The 12252-nt window shown below is 32.5% G+C and overlaps 1 protein-coding gene across 1 annotated transcript; it reads left to right on the forward strand.

Annotated features, from left to right (window-relative positions):
• Nucleotides 1–8534: 8534 nt before the first annotated feature.
• Nucleotides 8535–11722, forward strand: LOC143074447 (uncharacterized). Its single transcript, XM_076249904.1, has 3 exons — nucleotides 8535–8689; nucleotides 9241–9264; nucleotides 10916–11722. The coding sequence occupies exons 1-3, from the start codon at nucleotides 8626–8628 to the stop codon at nucleotides 11641–11643; spliced, it is 816 nt and encodes a 271-aa protein (XP_076106019.1). The 5' UTR covers nucleotides 8535–8625; the 3' UTR covers nucleotides 11644–11722.
• Nucleotides 11723–12252: the final 530 nt, after the last annotated feature.

Below are 12252 nucleotides of genomic sequence, written 5' to 3' on the forward strand. Positions count from 1 at the left end.
GATATAACGAGCAATTTTATAAAATAAATTTGTCGTAATCTTTTACGGTTGCGAAGGAGATGTGAGCACAAAGAAAACAGTGTTTGGGGAGATAACTCCTACAAAGAAAAGTATTCGGTTACGCAGGGTAAATTTCAAAAGCGCATAAACTGTTCGATATCATATACCAAATATCTAAGCGACATATTGTGAAACAAATGTTTATCGCAAGAACAAAAAAAATAATCAGAAGAAAAACAATAGGTCTTTCCACAGAAAAGTGGAAAGACCTAATGACAATAATACATAAATAACAACAGACTACTAGCAGTTAACTGACATGCCAGCTCCAGACCTCAATTAAACTGATTGAAAGATTATGTCTTCATCCTATGAATATCAGGCACAATCCCTCCCGTTAGGGGTTTAGTATCATACTATCATAAAATATATGAGAAGAACATAACCCGTGTGATGCCAACAACTGTTTTTTTTTTTAAATAAATATGTTTAGTTCCGATGCAAAGACCCTATAAGTAACCTATTCGATAAAATTGCAATTACGGATTAATTTTGTGCTATATTATACATGCACAGTCGAAACCGGCTTAACTCAAATGCATCGTATAGAGAGACAGTCAAGCTCTCTGTGCGTTAATAAAAACCTTGAAGGACTCTATATATGTGTTCCATAGTTATTTTTTCTAAGGCGAATATCTTTTATCAAACACTCAGCTTTATTACCTTCTTTTTCCAGTTGCAGTTTTGATTTTCGCCCTCTATTATTGTCGACCTAGTACATGTATATTGGATCTTTTCAAATTTGTTAAATCGTTCATGTCCTGAAACGCACAAACTTTTTATCACGGATAAAAAAAAAACACCAATAAATAATTTATCTATCTTCCTTATATAAAACTAAATTTTCAAATCGTTTTGAACTTTTTAAAGATATTTTTTTAGAGAATTTCTTGACACTGGCTTTCAACAAATCATACATATGTTGGGATACATACAATATATAAGGTTATTTGTTCCGAACGACCGATTGTTTTCCTACATGTCCTAGTACGATAAATGAGAACTACGATTGGATTCATATCTGAACTTAAGTGATTTTATGCATACGACCTTCGCCTTATAATATACTTTTGGTTCTTTATGGTTCTATTAGAGTATGATTTTTTACTGTTTGAAGAAACTATTAGATTTGATAAATGTTTCGGCTTCAATTCATTTTTTATTTGAACATTAGTGATCTCTTGTGGTATAACATCCTCCTTGTTACAGGTGCAATTCCAGATTCTGAAATAATTCAAATAAACTAGTACGTACATGGTTTTCTTTAATGGTAACAGAAAAAGAAAGGATACCGGGTATCCTTCCGTGACACAAAATCAGTACATCCACAGCACAAAAAAAGACAAAAAGCAATGGACCAGTTTTTTTTTTAATTGCTGTTATTCATCTCAAAGTCTCAGTGAGGCCCTCAACAGGGAGAAACAAATTCTGGCTTCACTGCAAGTTTATGATGCCCCTCCCTAATGCTAGCTTGAGTTCATTTGATTCGAACATCTTTTAAAATAATTTAAGTAAATTATAAAATAATAAAAACAACATTGGTGTGGCTTTACTTTTTTTCCTTTTAGTTTTATTAGCTCTTTAACGTTTGTATTAGAATTTAGACTTCAAATAGTTTGACCTCGAGTATCACTAAAGAGATTTTAATTTTCGAAATGCTCATCTACTGAAATCAGAGCTTTGTTTTTATACCAATTGGCATTTCATTTGCGCCAAAAAAATATTTTATTTTCGCCACAAACCATATTTTATTTGCGCCAAAAATAAAACCTTTTATTTGCACCAATTTTCAGGTAAATAGTATAAAAAATTGATTAAAAAAACCCAAAAAAACTTTTAATAATAAGACATTTCAATGTTTGCATAATAAAACATATTCCTCAGAAATCAGTCATCACACTAATACCATACAAGTAATGATAAAACCTTGATAAAACACAGTTCTGTCATAAATCAACGATAAATATATGAAAAGAAGATGTGGTGTTATTGCCAATGAGATAACTCTCCACAAGAGACCAAATGGCACAGAAATTAACAACTATAGGTAACCGTACGGCCTTCAACAACGGGAAAAGCCCATACCACCTGGTTAAAATACAGTTATGTTAATATTAATCAACGTGATCATATTAAAACCTAAAAGAAAGCGCTATATACGAGTTATAAGCACTATACATATAGTAAAATTAAGTCTGTTCATGCACAAAAAACTTGTAAGCGACGGTCCTGATGTATTCATATCTAGACATAATTTCTATCTTGGTGGATTTCTAGAATCGGGCTTTATATATGTTTCTAAAACAGTCAGCAAACTTTATATATATGCCAATTTTGTCTAAGATGAAATCTACAAAAATCGATCTTCGATTCCGGCAACATTCGTAAAACATGTAGTATGTACATTTTAAAATAACCAAGACAGCATCTTTAATATGAGTATTTAACTGTTTCGTTATATATTACCTGTATTACCTGTTAAAAAGCGCAAATGAAGGTTTTTTTTTGTTTTTTTTTTACCTTTTGGCGGAAATGAAATATAACCTTGTGGCGTAAATGGAAAAATGGATTTTTTTGTAAATTGGCGCAAATGCAATGCGCCCACTGCAATAAATTGGTGTCGTTATTGTTACTATAGCAGATATAATTATAAAAGGATGTTGACATTCCTCACTTTAACTTTGAAGTCTATGCTGGTCAACTTTAATACGCTATGAAAGTGCTATGAAAGTGCAAAAAATCCATTAAAGACTCAACTAGATTCCGCAACACTCTTAAGAGATTGAAATGAAGTAACGATTTTGAAGAGTGGTCGTTATTGTTCATATGGGGATTAAATCAAGATAAAGTACCATAATTAAATTCTTAAAGGCTATAGTTGAAGAAATAACGGCAACGATGGTCTTCCCACGGAAACAATAATTGTGGTTCAGAAGAATTTGTCACAAAGTTTTTAAATGACAAGTACGGTACTAAGAGATTTAAAAGTATTCCTAGATATATTTATATATTTAGAAAAGTCAACAAACAAAAAAACAACAACATTTAACCAGAGACATATAATACAATTCAACTGATTGTATACTGTTTTTATTTAAAATATTTTTACAGGAAATTTGAAGTAGAATAGCATTATCAGCTATACTTAACAGATATTTCTTTGAGTTTGAAAAATAAAATTCTACGATAAAAAGTTTAAAACTTATATCAAGTAATGAAAATTTCAATACCACTATTACGTCAATTTTTTTAGTTGAACAGTTTTTTTGGGGGGAAATATAAATTGATTAAAAATATTACAACATCAATAAAATTCTAAACCTAACTCTAAAAGTTCAATTCTAAAAACATACAGTGGAGATCAGTTCTAACCTCTCATAAATTCTGTCAGAATCTGTCAGGAGAACTGTTCTAGAACAGTATGTAGAACTGTCAGCCTGACACCTTTTAGTCAGTTCTAGGTTAGAACTGTTCTAGCTAGAACTGATTTGGTCAGTTCTACCTAGAACTGATTTGGACAGTTCTAGCTAGAACTGATCCTGACAGTTCTACCCTAGAACTGATCCTGACAGTTCTAGCTAGAACTGACCAGATATTTGGTCAGTTCTACAGCTAGAACAGTTCTACGGTTAGAATTGATTTCAAATTCTACGGCTAAAATTGATTTATAAATTCTACGGCTAGAATTGATTTATAAGTTTGAAGAAATATTTGTCTTAATATAAAGACTTCGGCAAAATAGCGATTAATATTATATAGAGTTTTGCTATTTTGCCGGTTTTATTTCAGATTTATAATCGGCAAGAGAACATGTTTAACCTCGCCATATTCTGCATGTATGTGCCTGTTCCAAGTCAGGAGCCTGTTATTCAGTGATTTTCTTTGTTGATGTGTTACATAAATTATTTGTTTTTCTTTCATTTTTTGAACATAAATTAAGCCGTTAATATTGGGGAAGGGGGGGGGGGCGGCGGGGGCATTATTATTTCATTTATTTTACATTTGTCATTCGGGGAGTCAGGATGACTCGTTTTACATAACAAAATTATCTGACCTTAATGTAATACGTTATTCCGGCCCAAACCACCAGGGACGGATCCAGCAGTCTAAAAAAAAGGGGGGGGGTCCAACTAAAATTTATTGTCCTCATTCAAATGCATTGATCTTCCATAAAAAGGGTGCTGTACAGTAATTTTAGGTCAAGAGGGACTGTAATATATACAAGTTATAGCAATATTGGAAAACAATGACCTCAAAATTTTGTACGCATGAATTTATAGTGCCAGCATGTCCTCTTTTTATTCAAAGTATTGCAATCCTAAACAAATATCAGTAGTTTTCATACTTCAGACTGAGTAGTGTAATAAAATCTTTTGACCGCATCAATCTAAACTGACCTTATTTGCTCTTTCGTTCTGCAAATCTATATAGCTGTACAGTAATTCAGTTATAATTTTAGGTCAAGAGGGACTGTAATATATACAAGTTATAGCAATATTGGAAAACAATGACCTCAAAATTTTGTTCGCATGAATTTATAGCGCAAGCATATCCTCTTTTTATTCAAAGTATTGAATCGTAAACAAATATCAGTAGTTTTCATACTTCAGACTGAACCGTGTAATAAAATCTTTTGACCGCATCAATCTAAACTGACCTTATTTGCTCTTTCTTTCTGCAAATCTATATAGCTGTACAGCAATTCAGTTATAATTTTAGGTCAAGAGGGACTGTAATATATACAAGTTATAGCAATATTGGAAAACAATGACCTCAAAATTTTGTACGCATGAATTTATAGTGCCAGATTGTCCTCTTTTTATTCAAAGTATTGAATCGAAAACAAATATCATTAGTTTTTATACTTCAGACTGAGTCGTGTCATAAAATCTTTTGACCGCATCAATCTAAACTGACCTTATTTTCTCTTTCTTTCTGCAAATCTATATAGCTGTACAGTAATTCAGTTATAATTTTAGGTCAAGAGGGACTGTAATATATACAAGTTATAGCAATATTGGAAAACAATGACCTCAAAATTTTGTACGCATGAATTTATAGTGCCAGCATGTCCTCTTTTTATTCAAAGTATTGAATCGAAAACAAATATCATTAGTTTTTATACTTCAGACTGAGTCGTGTAATAAAATCTTTTGATCGCATCAATCTAAACTGGCCTTATTTGCTCTTTCGTTCTGCAAATCTATATAGCTGTACAGTAATTCAGTTATAATTTTAGGTCAAGAGGGACTGTAATATACAAGTTATAGCAATATTGGAAAACAATGACCTCAAAATTTTGTTCGCATGAATTTATAGCGCCAGTATATCCTCTTTTTATTCAAGTATTGAATCGTAAACAAATATCAGTAGTTTTCATACTTCAGACTGAGTCGTGTAATAAAATCTTTTGACCGCATCAATCTAAACTGAACTTATTTGCTCTTTCTTTCTGCAAATCTATATAGCTGTACAGCAATTCAGTTATAATTTTAGGTCAAGAGGGACTGTAATATACAAGTTACAGCAATATTGGAAAACAATGACCTCAAAATTTTGTTCGCATGAATTTATAGTGCCAGCATGTCCTCTTTTTATTCAAAGTATTGAATCGTAAACAAATATCAGTAGTTTTCATACTTCAGACTGAGTCGTGTAATAAAATCTTTTGACCGCATCAATCTAAACTGAACTTATTTGCTCTTTCTTTCTGCAAATCTATATAGCTGTACAGCAATTCAGTTATAATTTTAGGTCAAGAGGGACTGTAATATACAAGTTACAGCAATATTGGAAAACAATGACCTCAAAATTTTGTTCGCATGAATTTATAGTGCCAGCATGTCCTCTTTTTATTCAAAGTATTGAATCGTAAACAAATATCAGTAGTTTTCATACTTCAGACTGAGTAGTGTAATAAAATCTTTTGACCGCATCAATCTAAACTGACCTTATTTTCTCTTTCTTTCTGCAAATCTATATAGCTGTACAGTAATTCAGTTATAATTTTAGGTCAAGAGGGACTGTAATATATACAAGTTATAGCAATATTGGATAACAATGACCTCAAAATTTTGTTCGCATGAATTTTTTAGTCAGCCAGCATGTCCTCTTTTTATTCAAAGTATTGAATCGTAAACAAATATCAGTAGTTTTCATACTTCAGACTGAGTCGTGTAATAAAATTTTTTTGACCGCATCAATCTAAACTGACCTTATTTGCTCTTTCTTTCTGCAAATCTATATAGTTGTACAGCAATTCAGTTATAATTTTAGGTCAAGAGGGACTGTAATATATACAAGTTATAGCAATATTGGATAACAAAGACCTCAAAATTTTGTTCGCATGAATTTAAAGTGCCAGCATGTCCTCTTTTTATTCAAAGTATTGAATCGTAAACAAATATCAGTAGTTTTCATACTTCAGACTGAGTCGTGTAATAAAATCTTTTGACCGCATCAATCTAAACTGACCTTATTTTCTCTTTCTTTCTGCAAATCTATAAAGCTGCACAGTAATTCAGTTCTAATTTTAGGTCAAGAGGGACTGTAATATACAAGTTACAGCAATATTGGAAAACAATGACCTCAAAATTTTGTTCGCATGAATTTATAGTGCCAGTATATCCTCTTTTTATTCAAGGTATTGAATCGTAAACAAATATCAGTAGTTTTCATACTTCAGACTGAGTTGTATAATAAAATCTTTTGACCACATCAACCAAAACTGACCATATTTGCTTTTTTATGTGAGTCTATATAGTTGAACAGTACTTCGGTTATATTTTTTTTACTGTAGTATATATAAATAACTGCAATATTGGAAATTGAACAAACATGACTAACTTATGTCTATGGGCGCTGATAACACAATAACGACAGAAGACCCGTTACATCCAAACTTAAATGATTAAATAATGAACCGTCACAAAAAGTGAATTTTTATTTAGTCAGTAGTTCATGATGGTTTTTTTTTAAACAGAACTATTTAAGGGCATCATCCAACACTCACATCACTGATTCATATACTTTATTTTAAAATGAAAAGTACATGTATGAGAAGTTCTCTTCTTGGAAAGGTATACTGACTATACTGTTAATATAATTTGAAGAAGGAAAATGATTGGTTTTGTTTGTAGCCTTACGTCCAGTGGCAAATATTTCATTCATGTTCAGATCGAGTATATTTTTCTGACGTTCCAGACTCCCAGATATTATTCATTATCGTTATGGATAAGTTTGGCAACGAGATAATGCAAATCTGAGACCTCAGTGCAAATCTCGAGGTGCAAATGTACATAGTTTTCTTGCGTTTAACAACACTGTGTTCATTACTATGATATCCCATAATTCATCCAATGTACAATTTTCGTTTGAGCATTTGTCCAAACAGAATCTTAAATCATGAATGTAAATCCAAGCCAAACAAGGTAAATTAAGATTAAATTTACTTGAATTAAATGCAGAGTTATATTTACGAAGAGACTGTTAAAAACGGGGAACGAAGAAACGTAAACAATGATGTTTCATTTGCAATCTCATAAAAATATTTCTCCGATGAGTTGGATAACCTCCTATCCACTTCGATATTTGTACATGTAAATTTTGATCAGTAAAAAATATAGAAAAATCTGCTATTATATATAGTAAAGTAATTGGAACTGATTTGTTCTTCTAAATTCTAAATTGCCCTTTCTGCAGTGACGTCATTTAGAACTGTTCTACAGTCCTGACTGATTTAGTCAGTTCTGCTGACAGTTCTACGGTTAGAACTGATTTGGTCAGTTCTACCTAGAACTGATCCTGACAGTTCTACCCTAGAACTGATCCTGACAGTTCTACCTAGAACTGATTTAGTCAGTTCTACCTAGAACTGATCCTGACAGTTCTACCTAGAACAGTTCTAGGGTAGAACTGTTCTAGCTAGAACTGTTCTAGGACAGGTTAGAACAGTTCTATGACAGAATATTCTGACAGTTCTAATGAGAGGTTAGAAGTGATCTCCACTGTAGTTATAGACCCATTTACATGTTAGTAAACGAAATAATCGTAACTCCGTATAACCTATGTTTGTTTTGGAAATGAAAACAATGCATCAAAAAACGATTTCGCGAAAAAGATGGACATTTGTATATCAATTATTTGTTGTATAATTGTACATGTTAATGAAAAATAATAGCGATAGTTGACAACCGAGCTCCGGGAGGGTTTTAAAGTTTAAAGAATGAGAAATTTAAGGTTACCGCACCTGTTATTCGACTTATTTAAGATAATTTTAACTTTAATCGTATCAAAAATTTACCAATTACATCAAATTTTATCTTAATTTATTTACCACTCACTTTATATCTACAGGGTGGTAATGACAACAGCTAACAATTTTAACTATGCTAACATTGAAACAAGATAAGTTTGTTTCCTATATCCGTCTGTCCATTGTATGACGTGTTGCAGCGAAAGCTACCTGATAAGCAATCTCCCGAACTGTCACGATGCCCCGTTAAATACTGGGTATTCTCCTTTCGTCTGTCCACTAGGCTCATCTCCTGAACGGCTCACATCGATATGATTTCACTCAAGGTTGCAGTCCTCCTGTTTGGACTTGTTGCAGGATCTCTAGCAATCAGAGGTAGGCTTTGTTTAATACTAATAATAAGTCGCAGATGCAAAAAAACAAAACAAAATCAAACTTATCAAATAAAAAACAAAAATAGTTTACTGTTTTGCAAACTACATTCAGTTTTAATTTCAAAACATTTTGTTAAAATTGCTTTTGTATTATACAATCATAACACATTTGATATCAAAATTAACTATAAATGCTAGAACGTCTTGATATTTAACTCAAACATAACGAATACATTTAATGGGGAAAAAATACGTACCTCTGGATATTTCAAAGAGTTTCCATGCACTATATGGAATAAAAAAATATTTTAAAACATTGCTTTGTCTTTGCATATGTTCGTTCAAAATAGCAAAAATATAATACAATACCAAGCAATTTAGTTCGATATATATTATTGATTAAATAATATGTATATCATTTGCCATCTTTAAGATTTAAAACTGCCGTGGAGTAACGGTTCTTTAATATGGCAACTGTTTGTTACAAATCGGTATCTGACTGATGGAAATTAAATTATTCTCTAACTGTACCTTTTTTTTGTTTTATTTTAGCTAAAAGACAGGTAAACTGCATTGGTAAGTGAATCATTATATCTATATTTCTTAATAGTAAATCTAGAAAAGGGAATTTTCTCTGATATGTTGCTTGTAAGCTTTGCGTACCGGTATCATATGCCTCACTCTTCTATTGAAGAAAAGTTTACGATAGTAACTTTTCTCTTAAGATTTGTAATTTGCCGCAATGCGCTTGTTAGTTTGTTATTTTATGTTAAAATGAAAACAGTTGTTACAATGTATGATAAATTAATCTTTACGATTCAGAATTATCCATTTTAAAATTTAACACTTGCTAGTGTTATATTTCCTATTTTGCAAATATTTTGAAATTTCCAATTTGCAAAATAGGAAATATAACACTAGTATGATCCTCCATGTTTTTGCCGTTTAAAATTTTCTTCCTCAAAAATGTCAAACTGCAACATAAATAAAATAATTTATGAAGGAGAACTACAAACTTGTCTTTCAGAACTATATATAGTTTTCCAAATGTCTAAAGTTATTGGAATATCCACTGTCTGAAGTTCAATTCTCAGACTCTTGTCTTATCCTTAAGATAATTAATCTAACTAAGTCCTACTTTCTGTTCGTTGCCTAGAATACTACGAAATAATCTATGATGCTAACTATATTTAAATTCGTGATTGCAAAGAATAAATGAATGATTCCTAATTGACTGTTTGCTTAACGTTCAGTGGCAAGTATTTCATAGGCGAGCAAGAATATAACAATGAAGAATGCTCATCTCATTGTTGAAGGCCGTACGGTGACATATAGATGTTAATTTCTGGGTCATTTGGTCTCCTGTGGAGAATTGTCTCATTGGCAATTAACTACATCTTCTTTTTATATCATCAAAGTGAGTCGATCTTGGTGGGGCTCGTCTTTGAAATGCCCCCACGAAAAAAGAGGTACTAGTAACAAGAAACGCGTCAGCATAAACTTAACGTGTTGTAGTATAATTTTCAATGAGACAACTATCAAACAAAACTCAACTAACGAAGATGTAAACAACTAAAGGTTATCGCACGTCATTCAACAATGAGAAAAAGTCATACAATACTTTTAAGGTTCCTGCTACTAAGTTTTACTTAAGATTTGCTATTGTCAAGGTTATAAAGAGCCCTCGCATGACAAAATGTTAAACAATTCAAAAGAGAAACCCAATGTTCAAAACTATAAACGAAACACACAATGACAGTGGTTGTGTCTTTATGTGTCTTTTTGTATGTTTGCAACTTATGAAATTTGTTTTATGTTAGATCTATCGTATATCCGTCTCATCCCTTAACGTTGAGGCGTTATTGTGTTTGCTATATTGTATATACATTTGTCTTCAACTTTTGAAGACCAGTTGTTGTTATTTCTCTTTTGCAAGTTTATTTTTGATGTCGATTGGCATACCACCAAATATTCTTTTGTTTATGCTTGTCAGATGTTGAAAGCGGATTTGTGGTGACCTCCAGATGTCTTAATGTTAATTTGTCGGTAGCTCTTTTATGAACACCCCCTTGTTAATCTTATATTCGTAACAAATTATGGCATTATTGTTAAAACATTTTAATAAGTTCAGCTGAACTTGAACGCAAACCAAACGACAACTTACATTTTAATAAAAGAACAAAAGGTATGGAATGTATATTCTAATTGCTCATGTTTTGTTTTGCAGATCAATGGACAAATATCCCTAATCCATGCCAAAACAATCCACAGAAAGCAATCTATCTACCTCATCCAACAGACGGTACTAAATTCATACAATGCGACCTGTTCGGGAGAATGTACATTATTCAGTGTCCAAAGGGAGAATCTTATGACAGATCAACTGCATCCTGTACACGTGGCAATGTAGCACCAACTGTTGTTATACAGCCAGTTGTAACAACCCAAGCAACCACCACAACAAGAGCACCACAAACGGGGGCTATTAATCCATGCTCAAATGCAAACCTCGCACAAGGACTTATATATTTTTCTTATCCTCTTGATACTACTAAATTTATCGAATGCGATCTGCTCGGAAAGGCAATGATTTTACAATGTAACGTCGGTCTAGTATGGAATCAACAAAGATTATCATGCGTGTATGACTTGAAACCAGGAGGTGTTATCACCACCACCATGGCTCCAGTAACGAGCGGACCCGGAACAGGCACCGGAACCGGAACTGGTACTGGCACTGGTACCGTAAATCCAGGTAGTCTATGTAGAGTAAACGCAAACAGCTTAGATGATTTATTCCACCCACATCCAGATCCACACAAGTTTTATCAATGCGATCTTTGGGGAGATGTTTTTGTCAACAACTGTCCAACAAATCTTATTTGGAATGATACAGCTAAAACATGTTCATCTCCATACGTTAAAATTGGACCAAACGGAAATCTGGTTGGTTAAAACTGTAAGACTCATCTTTAACTTAATAATGCTTTTTTATAGATTATTTTGAAATAATTAAAAGAATATAAAATGTAAAGTTGTGTATATTGTATTTAACCTATAGCTGTACAATGGAACCTATGGGAGTGCAACCCGAGTATAAATCTCAATAACCGAAAATTATACCATAGATATCCATGATATAATTTTCACAATTATACCATGGTTTTGTTGTATAAGGTATTCAAAAGAAAAAAAATGTCAAGACCTGGTCGCGGCCGCCTGAATTTTTTGATAGAAACAACAAAGTCAGTGTGGGGCCACTTAGCTAAACTGCCCGCTTTGCACCAGCTGAAATAAATGAATGCTTAGGGTGGGAATCGAACCCACATACACCAACTCTGTTGTCCAATATTTTAAATGAACCAAGATTCGCTCCCAGAACAAACAAATAAAGTTTAAAAATATGTTGATTTTCGGTTATTAAATGGTTAACTTTCTATAGGCTCCACTGTATAGCTACATTTACATGAATCACATCTAACCGTTTGTCAAGGCGGGTTAGTTTTTAGGGGGTGGAGGGAACAGGAAGCACGCCCCGTTTAAAGAACTTCAAATATGGTAAAC

Source organism: Mytilus galloprovincialis, chromosome 1 (assembly GCF_965363235.1).
Source record: "Mytilus galloprovincialis chromosome 1, xbMytGall1.hap1.1, whole genome shotgun sequence".
Taxonomy (NCBI): domain Eukaryota; kingdom Metazoa; phylum Mollusca; class Bivalvia; order Mytilida; family Mytilidae; genus Mytilus; species Mytilus galloprovincialis.

What these genes read in the sequence shown, in the direction of transcription:
- LOC143074447 (XM_076249904.1), top strand. Translation starts at nt 8,626, where the DNA reads ATGATTTCACTCAAGGTTGCAGTCCTCCTGTTTGGACTTGTTGCAGGA. An exon ending in AGGATCTCTAGCAATCAGAG is followed by an intron (nt 8,690 to 9,240) that starts GTAGGCTTTGTT and finishes GTTTTATTTTAG; the next exon opens with CTAAAAGACAGGTAAACTGC. An exon ending in AAGACAGGTAAACTGCATTG is followed by an intron (nt 9,265 to 10,915) that starts GTAAGTGAATCA and finishes TTTGTTTTGCAG; the next exon opens with ATCAATGGACAAATATCCCT.